We start from the raw sequence: 20,000 nt of genomic DNA, 5'->3' as shown, positions 1-20,000 counted from the left end.
AAAAGAATGACTAAAGTGGTATGTTCTATTGTAGTCTCAGAAAATTTTAAAATGCAAGAACTTTTATTTATTTCATTATGCCACTGCCCTATATAAAAATATGTCTGAACTGAGACACAGGGGGTTGAAATAGAATTAAGCCAAAACCCTTCAGCCATTCTCAATAAACTATGATCTGACCTCCACCTATCTACATACAACAGTATTTCTGAATAATAACTTCTGTTCCAGAATCAAAACATCATCCCAGAAACATTGTGCTCAGTTCCTACTCCAAGACATTTTTCATGGAGACTCAGGCTGTGTTTCCCGTTTCAACTTTCCGTGTATACACAGAACATCCTTCTACCCTGTTCTGCCTATTCACACACATCCTGTCTACCACTCAAGGATCAACTCACACTGTGTCTACTTCCTAAAGACTTCGACCTGTCCAAATTTCATTGATCTACTCTGAACCTCCAAAGCATTTTTTGGTCATTCTGATGCTGAATCCTGAAACTGCATCTAATGTAATGATATTTTTATTTGACTTCCCATTTTACAGATGAGTAAAGGAGTGACTGTCCAAGTGTCTGCATACAGGCACAGCAAAGACTAACACACACGCTGGCCTCTAGAATGTTTCTTGGAACCTTGTTATTTCTGCTGCCCCATATTGCCTTAATCACATGCACTGTCACTTAACTCTTTCTACTGGTAGCTATACCTTATCTTGCCAAGCAAGACTGTGAACTTCACAGCTTAGGAGACATTACACACAGCACACAGTAAACATGTGTTGAGTGAATAAATTACGTGCCATGAAAGCATTAAGAGTTTCATTGTACTAATTCTAAAAGAGAAGATATCTCTCTGAAATTAAGTATCCTTGGGATATCTTCCATTCAGAACTAGTGAAAAAGATAACAGAGCTGGAAAAGCTGTAAATAAAATTTTCCCCAATGGCTACAATGTTAGGCTGCTAATTTCCTAAAATAAAGCAAACTAAAGTCAATAATTATTAATGCTCAATTTTTAAAAGATCTATTTGCCATCAATATAATATCAGAGAAAGAAATAAAAAGTAGCAAGAGAAGTTTCAACATTCCAGAAAATAAAATTGCTTGAAAGTTACAGTACCTATGCCTATAAATTGGTGGAATACTTTTCAATAAAAATAAAATTTCTATTATAATTATCTCTATTTATATTAGGTTTCTCATTTTTGGATCTCAAAGTGCTCCATGTTTTCACTTGTCAAGTTATATGCCAACTCAAAAGAAATGGAACACAATGAAGCCACATGCCTTTTGTGGGTTGCAGGATGAATACAGAATTAATCTCTTCTTGTGACCATTAGCAATTTCTTTCTCTTTTTGCCCCATTACAGGATATGAGAGCCATTAAATTTATTTCCGAAAGAAAAAGTGGATATTTCTGTAGTGTTCATTTTTGCAAATTCTTCAAGGTGCCAGGTGTTACACTACCATAGGATAATTAGGTTTTCTTCTACAAAAATGCTGCTATCCAACATAGAAACATCCCTGACAATTCAAATAAAATAAAAGAATCCCTTTAAAGAAACTCTCCTCTGTGCTCACCAATTCTTCATTATGAATCTTCTTCCCATGTAGAATTATCTACAGGTTTTTAATTATAAGAATATAATTTACCGTGATACATTTTATGTATTTAGTATTTTGATTAACTTCCAAGTGTGGTATAAAGTAATACTGAACAGTTTAGGCACCTCATTTATAATCTTTAGTCATGCAGCAGTGATTAAGTGGTTAAGAATATAGTGGGCTTTGAGGATAAAATACTCGGGTTTGAAGCCTGGCTCCTTTACTTCCTAGCTACGCAACCTTGGAAAAGCTACTTAACCTCTCTGTATCTCCATTTCTTTACCCATAAAGCAGAGAAAAAAGTGACTACCTTATACACTCATTATAAGGGTTAAATTATTTTGCATATATGTAAAACACTTGAAATAGTGCCTGGATCATAAGTGATCAATAAACACTGAACACAGTCATAATATATAATAACCTTATAACCTTTTTTGGAAGAAAGTATAGTATAAATACAGAAATTAATTTTTAAACATTGTATGAGCTTCGTTAGCTCTAAAAGTATTTCAGTACCTCTCCCTAAAGTGAGATTTTTATTACGGTATCAAAAACGTCATGAAACAAAGATATATGTGCCTCACATATCAGATGCCTGGAATTAGAGTTATTAATGACTAGTCACATTTCCTTAAAAGTATATTTAAGGTAATAAAAGGAAACAAAATAACACAACATATTGCTATAGTTATTTCAAGAAATTATTTACCAACAAATTCTGGGTCACTAAAATACTAAGCTAAACGGCCAGGTTATGTCTCAGATCACTTTCAGATCAATAGAAGAAAGTAAATTTCAAAGTAGAGGAGCCATCATTGAAATGCTCTGTACATAGTGCTCCTACATTTATTCTCAGTCATCCATCACAGGCCTCATCATTAGCTTGTCATTAAAATCATTAACATACATGCATTGATCCAGGCCTGCATCACATTTGCTATGCATGTTGGGGCTTATGAAGTTCTGATAATATACATATAGCTAGAAAAATCTTAAATAGATTAACTTAATATGACTAAATAATGAAAATTTTAAGAGATGTAGCAATATACATAAGCCCGTTAGAAAGTAAAATTTTCCTCCAGGAATTCCTTTATGCTGTGGATTGAGTCTAGTCCCCTGTATCTATAATGATGTAAAGAGCATCAATCTCACTTTGACAGGAAAAGCCAATAACATATTAACATTATCTCCTATTGCCAATCATTCATTTAACAAAAATTCATTGAGTATCTTCTATATATAAGGCACAGTGAGGTTCTTAATATCTATCAAAGAACTTGTAGTCTAGTATAAGAAGAATAAATTTACAAGATTGCCAGCCCTAAGTGTCCTAAGAAAAGTAGCAATTAAGTGATACAGGAGTTAACAATTGGAAAACTTACCTGCCTCTAAGAAGAATGCCAATGTTCTAACAGCATTAAAACACATGTATTCTTAATATAATTCATTAAAAACAGTAAAGTAAGAGCAAGTTCAGATGGAAATGAGAGAAATTCTTGACTATCCTAGTGATAAAATCCCCTGTCTGGATTTGAAGATCTCCTCTAGATGGTTCAGACATTCATTATGCCATTTTTCCCCAACTGTTTTGAAATTTATGCACTACTTTCTTCAACTTTTTTTTTTTTTTTTTTTTTTTTTTTGAGATGGAGTCTTGCTCTTGTTGCCCAGGCTGGAGTGCTGTGGTGTGATCTTGGCTTACTGCAACCTCCACCTTCCCGGGTTCAAGCAATTCTCCTGCCTCAGCCTCCCAGTAAATTTTTAAGATAGCTTAAGGCGGGAGTGTAAGGGGTATAGTCTTTCCAGTGATTCATTTATTTACTGGGCACCTAAAATATGCCAAGTACTTGTATTATTACAGATTAAAGAGTACAAACCTTTGCCACAGAAGGTCACAGATAGAAGGGACTTATGTCTACTTTGGTAGTAGTTTTTCTAAGCCTGATAAAACATCACATTCCTTTAAGGGGGCACTGAAGTAACATCAACTTTGGTTTTAATGCAAATTACCCATTTGGCAAATAATGAATATTTATGCAAACCAGAATCCAGGAATTCATTGCAAATGCTTTAAAAATTGTTCTATCCATGAAATAGAAGACTTCAAATTTAATTGATCCTTTCAGTACACAACCTTTTCCTTACTACAAAAAAACACCAATTTATGTTTCTTGCTTTAAAAAGGCATAGCCAGCTCCTAATTTAATTTAATTTACATTTGTGAGATTTAGAAACATATTTGGAAGTTCTTTAGACAACTGGAGGAAAAGAAGTATTGAGGAATGGAGAGATATAAAGTTTGTTATTATTCCCTGACAGAGGTACAAAGACAGTAACTGAAATTGAAGTCCTTCTAGGAGGATAAAAGTTACTTCTTGTTAGAAGTGGAAAAAAAAAATCCAGTCAATAGACATTGTATGTAAACCTCTGGGATAGGGGCTGCATGGACAATGGGTCCTGTTATTATCAAGTTTTCAGTCTAACAGAGGAGGTAAGACATATATACAAGTAACTTTGACACAAGGCAGAATGTGATCGATGCCACAGTAGATAAAGTATTATAAAAGGGGAGATAAATTCTGACAATTCAATCAGTGAATGCTCTATGAAGGAGAGTGGTGTAGCTTCACGTAGGCTTTGTAATAGGTGAAAATTTTTATTATGCAGAGATGAGAGAGAGGACATTCCAAGTAGAAATAGGGAAAATGGAGAATCGTAGACATGTTATGGGAACGCTGAGAGTGCATGGGGGAAGGAGGGCTGGTGATAATGTGTGTGTTTGTGTGTGTGTTAGAATAGCAGAATGAGGTCAGATGATGAGAAGGCCTTTGAGTTGCATTTCATGATGTTTAAATTTAATCTCTGCTCAAAGGCTATTGATGGTTTTTGAGCAGGATAACGAAAAGGTAGAAGAGTTTTATGAAGATGAATTTGCAAAATACAGGCTTAGGGTAGGACACTGCAGGTAGAGCTACCAAATGGGAACTTACTAAAACAATGTAATAAGTTAACGACGGTCAGACTACTAAGGTGGTAGGATTAGAAATGGTGGAAAGAAGTGAAGAATTTATAGGTTGTGGAGTAAAAAGGTTTTGCATTTACTACTTTTAAATTTACAATGTAGGCCGGGCATGGTGGTTCACGCCTGTAATCCCAGCACTTGGGGAGGCTGTGGCGGGCAGATCACATGAGGTCAGGAATTTGAGACCAGCCTGGCTAACATGGTGAAACCCCATCTCTGCTAAAAATATAAAAATTAGCCGGGCATGGTGGCAGGTGCCTATGATCCCAACTGTGTAGGAGGTTGAGCCAGGCAGATTGCTTGAGCCTGGGAGGTGGAGGTTGCAGTGAGCTGAGATCGCATCACTGAACTCTATAAATATACAATGTACATGAAATATGCCTTTTTATGCTCTACCAAGGAGATAGAAGAGCCTAAATCTGTCAAAAATACTGAAAGTTAAAAATCAATAAATAGTTAAAATACATCTTAACTTTTCATGACTCTCAAGCAACCTCTATGAATCTTTATATTTGTTATTTTAATTGCTCTGGGAACAATGAAAGCGAATCTCAGAAAGTTTGGATATTAGAAATTGAAGATGAAAAGATTCTGAAAACAAATTTCCCCACAGTCTTCCCTGTGATTAAGATGCTAGTAACAGCAATGGCCACAATAACATTGATGTGTGGTCTCCAGACATTTTATTTATTTTTAATTTTTCATCTGTGTTCTTATAGCATTTTAAGGAAAAAATGTATTTTAAAACTGAATATTGAAGGAAGGGGCATAAGGTGTTGCTAGTTTCTCAAGCAAAAAAAAAAACAAAAACAAAAAGTCATCTATTTCCAGAGAGAAGTAGCAAAAAAGAAAGCATGTAGGGCTTTTTAAAAGTAGGTAACATATACCCTTGAAGGTCTTGCTAAGCATCTCCAAATAACTTTAAGAAATGTCCCTACCATATCAGCAGCTTGGAAATTAATGAGCTATAAGATATGGCTCTGAAACTCCCGGGCAATCTCATCTTACAGTATCCCCATCCAGGCAGGCTGCCCGTCCTGAGGCAAAGGAGTCATTGTTCTCTGAATGAAACCCATGTTTTAGTCATCTTTGCTCATCTCCTCATGTCCTTTACATCTATCCTGCCTTTCCGCATCTCTGCTGAATACTAGGTTGAAATATTTAAGATGGCTATTTTTTAGGGAAAAAAAAACAGTAAAATATGAATAATTTCATAAAGTTCAACCTAAAAATTGACTTCATGTTAAGCCTAACTCAAAATTACATCCTTCATGAAGTCTTTTCCGATTCCCTGTGTGCATGTGCATGCTTACGTCAACTTCACAATTTGTTTGCAACTCTCTTCATTCCTTCACTTGGTCTCTATTAATACCTATGTACTTATCCGTCTATTAGAGTTTTACCTCTGTAGACACTGATCATCTGCCACAGTTTCTAGCAGAGTATGATGCACACAATAGGTGTTCAATAAATGTTTATCCAATTTAAATGAATGAAACTCATCTGTGGGTCATTCAACTTCGCAAGCCTCTACTTGAAAACATTGCAAAGTAGCAGTTGATTAGTGTAATCTCCCCGTTTTACAGGCACCCTCATTAATGGTATATTCCAAAAACATAGAGGACTAACTACACTGATATACCGATAAACAAATTTGTTGCCTAAAGATATGTGTCGCTTTTGTTGTGAAATTTACAAGTACCTAAGGCACTAATGAAAGGCAGAAGTAATGTTAATGCTTGCCTATACCCTAAAGTAAACAGTCAAATTATAAAGGGAAAGTTTATCCTTTTTGATTGTGGTCACACGGTATATTCCCTAGAGGAATGTAAATTTTATTCATTTTCTCCTTACTTAAGACTAAGTCAAAGGTTCTATAAACAGTTCCTGTTTTTCTTTAGAATAAAAAAGTACTATGAATAAAGTTCTCTTAAACTGAGATGTTCAAAATTTAAGTCAATAGATGTTAAACAGTAGAATCGTATATTTTCTCTTCTTTGCTTATTTAGATATTACCAAATGTTAATGACTAGAATATTTATATACTGTCATCACTTATGAGAGACTCACTGGCACAAGGTAAATTCAATCAGGTCTTCTTAGAAATGTAGTGTTTATTAATTCCATGAAGTTAACAATAAAGATTTTAAGTCTTAAGTTTTTTTTTTTGTTTTTTTTTTTGAGACGGATTCTTGCTCTGTCACCCAGGCTGGAGTGCAGTGGCATGATCTTGGCTTACTGCAACCTCCGCCTCCAGGGTTCAAGCGATTCTCCTGCCTCAGCCTCCTGAGTAGCTAGGACTACAGGCACCTGGCTAATTTTTTGTATTTTTAGTAGAGATGGGATTTCACCATGTTGGCCAAGATGGTCTCAATCTCCTGACCTCATTTATGACAAATGTCAACAAATGCTGTTAATAAAAACTTAAAATTTATGACTCATACCTACAATATGGGCAATTTCCAGCAATGTAATGTTAATTTTATCAAACATCTATAAAGCAAGACTAAATTTTAGACTAGATTAAAATTGTTTTTATGTGGTTTACTAATTGCAGGCAGTTCCCTTATACCTTTTCTTCTTATAATTCTAGTTATTTGGGAAAATAACCAATACATTCAAATAGCATACCTTTTAAAAGTAATAACCAACTTTTTACAAAAAAATACATCTTTTAAAAAACCCTATAGATAAGATTAGCCTTGTCACCTGTCCTAGCACACCTGAAGGTTATAACATACTTCTACAGTAATCATGGATCATTACTCTAAAAAATGTTATTCCCCAGAGAACACTCAAAAAGCTATCCTCAGAAACAGTGTTAGGACTCTGATGCTTCAATTTTATTATGGAAACTGATTTTATTTCATCCAATATAGCAACCTTTATCCTGTCAAATGAACTTACACATATAGTACTTTGAGAAACATATTAAATATACTGAAATATGTGTAGGCCTTGAACTAAGCATCTGTTACCCATTCAATATAGACTTGTTCAAATCCTTGATTTTAAAGTGTCTTGATCCTTACTTCTACTTAATTTAATTTGGATACTTTTAACTTACGTGGAATACATTAATTAGCTCCGATAGAAAATGTTTTAGGCCGGGTGCAGTGGCTCACGCCTGTAATCCCAGCACTTTGGGACGCCGAGGCGGGTGGGTCACATTATAAGGCGGTGGATACATTAATAAAAACTCCGAGGTCAGGAGTTCGAGACCAGACTGGTCAACAAGAAGAAACCCTGTCTCTACTAAAAATACAAAAAAAAAAAAAAAAAAATGGCTGGGCCTGGTGGTGTATGCCTGTAGTCCCAGCTACTCAGGAGGCTGAGGCAAGAGAATCGCCTGAACCAGGGAGGCGTAGCTTGCAGTGAGCCGAGACTGCGCCACCACACTCCAGCCTTGGCTACAGAGTGGGACTCCGTCTCAAAAAATAATAATAATAATAATAATAAAACAAAATAAAGAAAATGTTTATAATCCTACGAATTCTTCTTTGCCTCTTATATACTGTTATGTCCTAACTGTTAATTAATGACATTTAAAAATATCAAAATAGACTGAGTATTGCTATAGTCATATGTTCTCCATTGATATGCATAGATTTTGATTACTTCTCAAAATAGCATCAAAACCTTCTAGATTAAAAAAATGCTGTAAAAAGATGAGATTTTCTTTTAACCATCTACAATCTTCAGTACTTGGCACAAGATTATTGAATTAATGACAACTCTTTGTATCTAAGCATTCAAAAATAAATACATGATTAGCACTTTATCAATTTCACACGTGATTGAATAAATTTTCATTTAAATTAGTTCCAATTTGCCAATGGCAAAACCCTCATTCTTACTCTATAACATTGCTGTTTTCAAGATGTAAAATGAATTCAAAATATAAGCACAGGATTATTTAAATGTCTTTTCCTGAGCTTAACTTTTGTTTTCGTTTGTTACTTTTGAGTAGCTAACCTGTATTGACTGATACATTGGAAAATATAACCTTGTCAAACAGAACATACAAAAAAAGTAATTTTTTTTTTTCAAAGACACAGTTTCACAGGAAAACTGGTAAAATAACTGATGCTCATTTAGGAAGCTTATATAAAAATGGAAATTATGGAAATTCAATTTTACTCATTTTTTCTAGTATATATAAAGGAAATTATATAATTATTTTTGGAATTTGATGGTAGATTCATGAAAACGACAAGTTTAGTTATCTCCATTTGTGTGAAGTCAGGTTGAAATGATACACACAATTCATTTCTTAAAGCTATGTAACTTTTAGAGTAATATTTTGTTTTTCTACTTGGGAAATGTTTTAGTTTAATTAACATATCACAGAAAAAAGCTAATAATATAAGTGACATTAAACTTTTAAGTAGAAAAGTTCACTTTTAACAGAAATCATATTAACAGTTTTAAAAATGAGAGCTGATCTAAGGATAACATAATTAAATGTGAGTAAAGTTAATTATACAGTCATAAATAAATTATTTCATTCTACTTAAGATTTTATTCTTTGGAAAGGATAAACCAGGTTTTCTCCACAAAAATTTAGATTTTTACATTCTAAATTTAAGTAGATTTTAGAAAAGTATTTAGCTCTCGTATTTATAGGACTGAATAAGAAAGACGTCCAATTAAAACTACTAGAAATGAAAAAAAATGTTCTTAACTTTTATCAGCTAAGAAACTATACAACAGAGTTATTACTTATGTAGTTCCTTATTCCCATTTCTTATCTTTCAAGATTTTCTCTTTGGTAAATTAAAATAACGTTTGACATAAAAATTCTAGTGTTAAATGAACTGATCTTTGTTTTTATTTCAATGAGTTTGCATGTAGTAGCTGCCAGTAGGACAGTACTCAGACTATCATTTCAGTTCTAAAGAAATAATCCTCCTCCTTATCCCTTGATGGAAATGAAAATATTCCTTCTTACAGAAATGTGCAATTATGAAAAGGGGATTCAAAAATTGGAGTGAACAAATGATTCTGCATTCCATATTAACTGTATAGTTTCCTTTATCCAGGATATAAGTAGAAAATGCCCTACTAAATTTCCCACACCTCTTCTCCCTGGCTAATGATAAATATCAAAATAAATTTTAATTTTCATCATAAGCCAGGATAAAAATGTTATCATCCCTTAGTCTATTTTCTAAAAACTGCAGCCACTTAGCATTGATGGCAAAGGAATATTATTTTCAGATAATTGTGATGAAATTTTCTCTTCTAAGATGTATTTCCATTCCTAATGATGCCAGTTTATAATTACATCTTACAACTCAAGAGATCTGATTCCATGGTGGAGTTATAAAGTTCCATTTAAAGTCAGTATCAGTCTGGCCAGGTGCGGTGGCCCAGGCCTGTAATCCCAGCACTTTGGGAGGTCAAAGCGGGTGGATCACCTGAGGTCAGCAGTTCGAGACCAGCCTGGCCAACATGGCGAAACCCCGTCTCTACTAAAAATATAAAAAAATTAGTCGGGTGTAGTGGCAGGCACCTGTAATCCCAGCTACTCAGGAGGCTGAGACAGGAGAATTGCTTGAATCTGCGAGGCAGAGGTTGCATTGAGTTGAGATCGTGCCAATGCACTCCAGCCTGGGCAACAAGAGCAAAACTCCATCTCAAAAAAAATAAAAAAATGTCAGTATCAGTCCAAAGAAACAACAAAAAGGTGGGTCAAAGTCAGTGAAACATAATTTTATAAGTTGCATGCATATATATGTATATCAACACTTATCTAGAATTTCCTGCTCTTACCTCCAACATTATATTGAAATGTATTTAAATTTATGCAATATTGTTTAAAGGAACTAGATTTTACATGATTTAGGCTCACTCCCAAATGATTTCAGATAGTTTTGCTGTAGAGTCAATTTTTTAAAAACACAATGAAATTCTTCAGGATTTATCATTCTATTTGACTTTATAAAAGTGATAGTTGTGACCAAAACAGCTGTAATAAAATGAAAATATAGATGTAATTACTTTCATCATTGATAAGCACAAATATATTGTGCCCAATCTCAGAAACAAATTAGTTGGCCACTGAGATACAATTGGTACCATTCCAATTTGTGTCTCAAAAATGAAGACTATCAACAAACATTCAGCTGTGGATCTAAGGACCCTTATAGTTCTAATCTGTTGGCCAGACAAATAAAGTCTAAATTACATCTTGACACTTCGCCGTTAAGTCAGTCTTGCTGCTGCTCCAATTTTCCTTTGAATCATTAATCCAAAAATTGTATTATTGCCTTATTTGTTGGACCAAGTTTCAGTCAAAAGTCAGATAGGTAATATGAGTATATGGGGTGTATGTTCCAGTTTATCTGTAATTACATTTGTTAACTTGCATTCTGGCTCCTTGAAGATCTTGACCTCAAAGTCCTGTAGTTGAGCCCTACTGCTGTGGCCGCTCTTTTGGATGTGGCTTACCCATTTTTCTCAACTGTTATCTATTTCCTATGACCAAACTGCCCTACTGGAGTTGTTACCCATCCACTGCTGGCTCCTGGTGAAGCTGTCTCTTGGAAAACCTTTACAGAGGCTACTTTCCACCTGGACTACCTATTGCTCATGTCACTAGGTCTGCCTAATTTCTGAGACTGACTGCTTTGCTGAAACTATTCCTTTGCTCAAATTAAACCACAGAACTGACTCACATTCTGGCTTTCTCCTGAGTTGAGTTTTGCTTAGTTATATACTCCATTAGTTCTAAACATCAGATGGAATAAGGAGTAAAAGTAATATGTACTTTTTTTTTTTTTGAGATGGAGTCTCGCTCTGTCACCTTGGCTGGAGTGCAATGGCATGATCTCGGCGGCTCACTGCAACTTCTGCCTCCTGGGTTCAGGCGATTCTCCTGCCTCAGCCTCCCGAGTAGCTGGGATTACAGGCCCCCACCACCATGCCCAGCTAATTTTTGTATTTTTAGTAGAGATGGGGTTTTGCCATGTTGGCCAGGCTGGTCTCGAACTCCTGACTGCAGGTGATCTGCCCACCTCGGCCTCCCAAAGTGCTGGGATTACAGGCATGAGCCATTGCACTCAGTCAACAATATGTACTTTTTATTCTAAATCTAGCGCACCATGTCCTTTCTTTGACTTGCTAATTAACAAAAGGAACCACAGATCTAATGTTGCAAATATACATTTTTTTATAGTAAGATAACATTGTGTGATCAATGATGACTTGTCCTCCTACCTTTTAAGTGTCTTGCTGATTTTACTCCATTTTGTCTTCAAAACGAAGATAATGTTGAACAAACTAAACAATGTTAGTTTTCAGTAGTTATGTGAAATGATTTGATCATCTGTTGCTTATATAAATTATTTAATGCTATTCTAATGATAGAAACTGCCTATGGAATGTAGTAACCCTGTGTTTCTTGGTGTTGAAATATTCAAGTATAACATGTTACTTCTGTGAGTGGTAAATTTTAAATTCTGCCAGAGCAGTCAAAATGCACATAATTTTAACATACATTAAGACATAATTTTTTATCATGTAAATTACCTTCACATAAAGGAATATTCTGAAATAACAGTTGACTTTACGTAAGTCTCTTTATTTATTAAATGCCTCTGGTTACCAACATACATCCACTTCCCAAGTCCTATGTTGAAAGCTGAAATTAAAATACCATAGCAGTACATAAGATCTTCATTTTTTTTCCCTGGTACTGAAAGTAGGAAAAAGTTAACACTGAAGCATTATTCCTTCTTTAACAATTCAGTAATCATTTTCTGACCGTTAGAGAAAGGACATTTTTAAGGCTCAACTAGTGTTAGTGCAAATGAAGTTGTATCTTCTAACAAAGTACCTTCTTTAGATATAAAACAGAAGCAGTAAGCTACAATACTGTCAGCTAAAAGTTTTCTGACACACTTTGCCTAAATTGTGGGAATTCACACCACGGATGTCAGATATCATCTGTATAGTTCTATAAAAATCCTTCAAAACCCTATAGGAACCCACAAATTTCCACAATTGGCACGGTGGGGATATAACACTTTTTAGCTAAAGGCACTGTATCTCTGGGAGGATCTTTTTATTAAGAGGAACTGGAATGAGTTGTAAGTGCCACATATGGGGACTGGAATAATGTAAAAAAGAACAGCAGCTACTGATCCACACTTGTAGCACTTAAAAAAAAAGATGAGATGATAAAGAGCTGGCATAATCATAAGTTCTGTACAATCACTTTGGAAAGAGATCTCAAAGCTAACTAGCAAAGTTAATCAAAAAGTTTAGAGATTAAATAAAAATGGAATTAAATCAGAAGAAAAATTATAAGAGGACCAGAAATGCTAGAAAAAAAATAAAGTTGACTGAAAAATTGTTAATTAAAAAATCTATGAAAACATATGTGAGGCAAAAAAAAAGCTTTCATGTTTAGAGTTTCGCAATGCAACATAATGATCCAAAACATCAGCAAAAATAGTACAGGCTTAACAGGATGAAAACAATGAGAAAGAGCATTCCATTTGCTCAAGTTGTCAGTCACTTCCAACTGCTTTCCTCTGAAATACAGAGCCACTCCAATTTCAAATGCTTTTGTCCACAGAGAGATCTAAGATCTGTAGGGATTTTATATAAAATATCAGCAACCAAAGATGTAGGATCTGCAAATTCTACATGTGCCTACAAATAGCAATTTAAATTTTAAGGCAGCCAAAGAGAATAGAAGGAAGAAATGTAATATTATATACTTACATTTTCATTATGTTTTATGACAATTCAAAGTTTAGATTTTCAATACTGTTTAATCCAGTGGGGGTCTAGGAGCCCCTTTTACCTATCTATGGGGCAAAATATTATCAACAGGAGAGGCCAAAGTATAATGTTGAAATGATTTAACAACTGAGGCTATGAAGAAGAAGAGGATGTTGTAAAGATGACCCGGGTATGTGATGTATACAAAGTTCTGGAGCATGTTGACATGCAAATTAAAAAAAATCTTACGATCTCTATTGCAATTCTGAAATAATACTACATTACTCCTTTTATATGACACCTCAGCCTTTTATTTTCTTCTCCTAAGGGTTTGCCTTCTAAGGACACAATAAATTAATTTTCTTATCTTATATCCAATATATTAACATTCTATATAAAAGATTTTTATCTCTCAAGCTTCAAATATTTGCTTTACCAACAGGAGAAAATAATAATCACCTACAAAGAATATAGAATATTTAGCAAGCAAAACTTTGAAACGACATAGAGGCTAAGAGGAGTCAGGAATGACATATAAGAAAGGATCTGAAAACTCAACAGTAGGAGACTCTAATAATCAGAAAGGGGAATGACATGACAATGGGAGGCTTTGTGAGTAAAGCCCTCAATACAAAACCAGCTGGGGAAGAACATTTATTTTGATCTCTAGACACAACATTTGAAAATATAAAAATGGGAATCTCATTTAACATTTTATACGAGGAAAAACAGCAAATCTGAACCAACTTATTGAGAATGAGGAGAAACAATTACTTAATACAAAAAGAAACAACTGAGTAGAACTAAATACGGTAGGTACATCATTAAATTCCACTTCTTGCCTCAGGTTGGGAAGTAGACAAGAAATGGATTGATTGTATCAGTATGCGTTCATCTTCCAGGTCTAGTCTACATGTTTTCTTCTCTTGTCATTCACTTAAGTCCAATACATGAGAGAAGACAGTAAGTTCAAATTACTTCAGCTTAAAGATAGCATCAATCCTAACCTTTTAAACATTTTTAGAGGTAAATGTCTATATAAAATAGGAAGCTAGTCATTTTTAATTCATATTCTATATAACTCTGAAAAAGGGAATACTGCATTCAGGTGCATAAGGGAACAATATTATAAATTGTAATGATACTCAGCTCAGACACTTAAAGTATCATTTTCCCTTATTCATACCATGGATGGTTCTAGGACTCCTTGAACAGCAATAGAAAATAGAAATGTTTTAAAAGTCAAGTACTTTGAATCAACAAGTAGTTGAGTCAAAACAGTCAAAGAAGTTTCAAAAAATTATTATGTAGAATCTATACAATTTCACCTGGCTTTAACCTTTCCTACTTTTTGCTGAAATCCCCTTAAACATTCATCTGATTTATATTGCATAAAGTTTGATAATTGCTTTCAATCTGCTTTCAACAATGTAAATAAAATTTAACAAGGTCTGAGATGATACTTATGAATGAGGTGAAGGGGCCTCATTCTACTCAAAGTGGGAAGCCACTTTTTACTCACATAAATTGGAATGGTTATAAAATACATATTAATTAAATAATTAAAACTAAAAATAAAACTTAAAAAGTATAGTCTACCAATACTTAAAAAATTTTATTAGCTCCCAGATAAAAATGAACATTATATTTACTCATCTGTTCTTCCTAAAATCTCTTTTGTTCTCCCTTTTTCAAGATTCTAGGAGAACCCTGGATTTTATACTCCTGTAAGTATAACTTTGTGAAGTCAAACCATTTCTAATTAACTGTAATCTCCAATTTGATTTTTCATAATCAGTATCATACTTTTACTGAATGCTTACTTGACATAGTAGAATGTGCTGGGGGTTTCTTGTACTATAATTTGTCTAAAACATAATCTCTGTCTTTAAGGGACTTGTCATTAAGGTAGGGATATCTGCAAAATGAACACAGATGTATGCATAAATACATGTGCATGTGTATGTGCACACACACTCACACATGTACACAAAGTATTAGTCCAAAATAGTAGTATAAGAAGCAAGTTCTTTAGAATTGTGGAGCAGAGTGCATGGTCCTGATAGTAAAATTCCTTGGGAAAACCTCTTGGAAAAAAATAGGACTAGTCCTGTAAGGAAAGGTAGAATTTAGGTAAGAGAGTAGAGGGGAACCAGAAAAGGGAAAGGGCAGAAATTCAAATAGTGTGAGTGAAATAAATGCATTAATTTGGAAGAGGCCTTTATTCAGGACACTGAATAAAGCGAAAACTGGAGTGGAAGAAAAGGGTTAAAATATGGAGTATGGAATATAAATGATAATTTGGCATCTCTTGTTCTCCACAATTTATAGGAAGCACCAGACCATGTCTATGTCACTCTTCTAATGCTTCAAAAAACATCTTCTCTACCAATCTCAGGTATATATTCATATCCTACCATGTAGAATTTTACTATAATGGAGTTGAATTAAAAGACTAATCAAAAAAATCATCAGTGTTTTCTCCTGAATCTAATGATATTTAGGTTCTTAGATTCCCCAAGTAAAATGCTGAATTCTTCATCTTCCCTTTTGAACCTGCATCTTGTGTCCTGTATTTCTCTTTGCAGACTTTTAAAGTGGCTATGAATTTTCCCAATTTTCCTCTTTGTCCCTAGCATGCAATTGGTTGTCTTGTTCTGGTATTTCTTTTCACAGCACTTCTTATATGGATTCTTTGCTCTCCACACCTAGTCTTGTACTTATGTTAGATATTACATACTGCAAGAATTAATTTTCTGCTTCCAGTCTCTCCCAATTTCAGAATATCCTCCTATACATGAGTTTCATTAAGTCATGGTTCATTCAGCACACTTTTAGATTACTGTTCCTAATGCATAGCTATGATTGTGTCAAAGTCAAGCTGATAACAGTAACAAGCTGTATATTGACTGAAACAAACACCATAGCTTGATACTTAAGCCACTCAGCAGTCTGGTCCCACTTCCTATATTCTAAATTCTATATTCCCTTATATATTCTAAATTCCTGTCAAAACTAATACTCAATGTTTTCAAGACACATATGATATGTCCCTGATTCTGGGTTGGTGTTGCTCTATTTGAGTTGTTCATTGCCTAAAACTTCAGATAATATATAGGTAATGTGCTACCTATAACAAACCCTTGTGTCATATTGTTTCACTTTTTATTTTATTTTTAGAGACAGATAGAGTCTCACTCTGTGGCACAGGCTTGAGTTCCATGGCACAATCATAGCTTACTGTAACCTCGAAATCCCTAGGCTCAAGCTGTCCTCCTGCCTGAGCCTCCTGAGTAGCTAGGACTATATACAGGCACACACCACACCCAACTAATTTTTAAAATTATTTTTGTAAATACAGGGTCTCACTATGTTGTCCAGGCTGGTCTTGAACTCCTGGCCTCAAGCAATCCTCCCACCCTCCCCTCCCAAAATGCTGGGATTACTGGCATAAGCCACCGTGCCTGGCCTCATGTTGTTTCAGTTTTATGGATCTGCTTACTTTATGAATTATAAGAGGAGAAAGAAGGAGAAGAAAATGGATTGTCAATGACTAACCACAAACTTACAGAGTGCCTTGAAACAAGTATTAAAATGCAAAATACAAAAATATTTTCATATTGTTTATAGACTCATTTTTAGTAACAGTGAGGTATTACAAGAAGTAATATAAATCAGTACCTATTTACACAGCACTATGAGAGACACAAGGAGCAATTATTATGTTCCAGGCACTCATTTCATTTGCAAGAATCTTATGAAACAAGAAGCATTATATTATTACTTACCTCATTTTCAGCTGAGAAAGCTGAGGAAAGAAATGTTACGTAACATGCTCAATCCCACTTGGCTATTAACTATTGAATCTGGAATTGGAACCCTGACAATCCGGCATTACAACCTATGTTCTGATACCACTAGGCCCTACTTCCTCTTGTTTACAATTGCATCAGCATAACTAACCCCCTCTAAAACAACAAGTAACATGACTTCATTTTAGGAGATATAAGTATGCTATGTAAATGTCTTATAAAAATTATTTCATTTCTGTTTAATTTCCAAAGTATTTTGAAATGTATTCAATTATATACAACCAAATTTTGATTGAGAGGATTATATCAATATTTCTGCCTTTGCCTAATAAAATACATAACATGGTTTAAGTACAAGCATCTTAAAACTTTATAAAGGTGAAGATAGAGGATACTGAAATATTCCATAAATATTTGACATCTATTATGCAAGAACCTAATGACAGCAGCAAAAACAGATTTAAGAATGAATATTGACTCAATATTCTGCAAGATAATTAAAATTTTGATTATAATTGATATAATTTAGAAAAAGGGACAATTTACACTCCTTTTAATTTTTATTTTTTCTGAAATCTATTTTCAACAAGCTTTCCTTTTATCTATGGAAAATAAACCATAAGTATTTTTCACATGCACTAATTCATATAAGCATAAAATGTGTTATATATTAACTATGAACATTTTAACTTTATAAACCCATAGCAGCAATATACTGGACATTATATGTATAATTTTTAGATGTTATCTAATACATACTAATATTTCTCTGAAATATTTCATAAACTTTAATAATAAAATGAAAAATCTGAAGTAGCAATTGCCAAATGAAAATCAATACCCATCTAACAATGCTACAATTTAGCCCAATTATTATTTCAGGTTCTAAAATACAATGTTTAATAAACTATTTCATTAATCATTAATTGTTTATTTTAATATTTTTAGCACCAGACAATTACATTTAAAAACTAAGTGTTTACATGTCCTCTATAGGTAGTTTATAACAACCACTATATACTGCATATGAGCACAGGAAGTTGCACCAACAGCTTAAACACTTTTATTAGGAACATCTTTTATTTCTCTGAAATAGGTCTTTTTTTAAAGCAGAAAACAGGATCTAACTCTTGTTTGCTCTTTAAAGTTTTATTGCTTTAGCATTTTATACAGGGAGTGAGCATTAGCATACTCAGGAGAACTGCTGAAAGTAAAAGGCCGCAAGCTACCCACTGCATGGCTGATAGGATAAAGCGGGGATATAAAAACTTTTGTCTGATTTCTCACTTTCCTTGTTTTAGAGTACTGCTACTCTCAAGAGCATATATTCATGTTCTTTCTACTTCGAGTTTTATTACTTCTTTTGTATTATTTAATACATCTAAAGACACTTCCAAAAGACAAATTTTTCCATTTTGAAGAAGTAATGGTTTGGAACCTGATAAAACACATTAATGTTCACAGTGTGTTTTTTTGCAAAGGTGAAAGAGTAAAAGTGCTATAAAGCAATTAGGCATATGATCTTAAAGACATTAATATGTCAAACAGAATAAAATGCTTAAAAAGACAACAAAAATAATACCCTGTGAAAGGTCAAGTGAAAATGGGTACATATAAAGAGTATATATTTCTCTTTCAGACCTTTTACTAGATACTGAATGGAAAAATAAAGGAAGACAATACAAAAATAAGAGAAAGGACTAATCTTACCTCAATAACTTGTAATTAGAAGTATATGACGTTTAATTCTAGGAAGTATAGACATGAGTTACAACTCATCCTGGCAGCTAAATGGTGTACACACTTCATTATTCAGATTCAAATTTTTTTCGTCTGAATGCTCAGTTCTACTACGGTCAATACATTTTAGTAAACAAGACACTAATATGCTTGACACTATTGAAAAAAGCCAGGCATTTTTTAAAGTGTCATACACATTTCTGAAATCCACAATACATCAATTTTTAATACTTCTACTCTCTCAGCTCCATTAAAAAGATGGTAGGGGAAAGATTTTAGAGTAATTAATGATATAGTTAGCTGCTAAATATTAATAGGAATCGTAGTCTTGCATAAAATATAACATATAAACCTTGCCAATACAGACGCACCAGTAATTAAAGTTGAATATATAATTACACTGATTTATAAGACAGGCAAAAAGTTACACTTTACTAGCTTCTATGTAAACTGTGGGTAACAGTTAAACTTTGCATTTTACAGTCTATAAAAACGGGCAATATCTTGACTACAGTCCATAAATGGTTTAGAGACCTGTAATAGTAGTAAAAATTATAACAACTTATTCCATCATGAATATTCTTATTGCACCATACAAACCAACCTGTGATAATGACCCATAAGACGTAGATTCATCTTAGACACTGCTTTATGCCCAAGAGAACGTTAGTAGTACTAAGAATCTGTAGAGGACTGCTGGAACAATAATGACACGGCATTTGAGATAATCTAAAAAATGTATTAAAACCGATTTTGATAAACTTTGTCATATTATGAACGTGGTATAATTTAACTCCACTTAAATTTATATTTTTAAGTTACACAACAGTAAAAACTTCAGAAAAATACTAAATTTAAGAAGCATATTAATATAGATTCTTCCCTTTAGAGAGTCTGTTAACCACACTTACATGTGCGGCTGAGGCGAGCAGCCTGGACTACTGTTTCCATTGCTGTCAATGTGATCCAGAGAACCATTGAGGTCTTCGTGGACGGCCTGCAGTAGGCCACTGGATGCATTATTGATCAGTCCAGGATTACTTAGCAAAGGTAAACTGCTCTCTGCCAAGGCAGCCTAGT

General features: G+C 33.9%; 1 protein-coding gene across 1 annotated transcript in view; it reads right to left on the bottom strand.

Annotated features, from left to right (window-relative positions):
- The window catches only part of FOXP2 (forkhead box P2), a 607,622-nt gene that overhangs the window by 6,138 nt on the left and 581,484 nt on the right, over window positions 1-20,000 (bottom strand). The window contains exon 20 of the mRNA XM_058426115.1: window positions 19,832-19,995. Coding sequence (XP_058282098.1) covers window positions 19,832-19,995 — 164 coding nt within the window. The remainder of the gene's footprint in view (window positions 1-19,831; window positions 19,996-20,000) is intronic.

Source organism: Hylobates moloch, unplaced genomic scaffold, assembly GCF_009828535.3.
Source record: "Hylobates moloch isolate HMO894 unplaced genomic scaffold, HMol_V3 SCAFFOLD_1, whole genome shotgun sequence".
Classification (NCBI taxonomy): domain Eukaryota; kingdom Metazoa; phylum Chordata; class Mammalia; order Primates; family Hylobatidae; genus Hylobates; species Hylobates moloch.
Note: the sequence above shows the minus strand (reverse complement) of the source record. Positions and strands in the feature narration are given on the sequence as shown.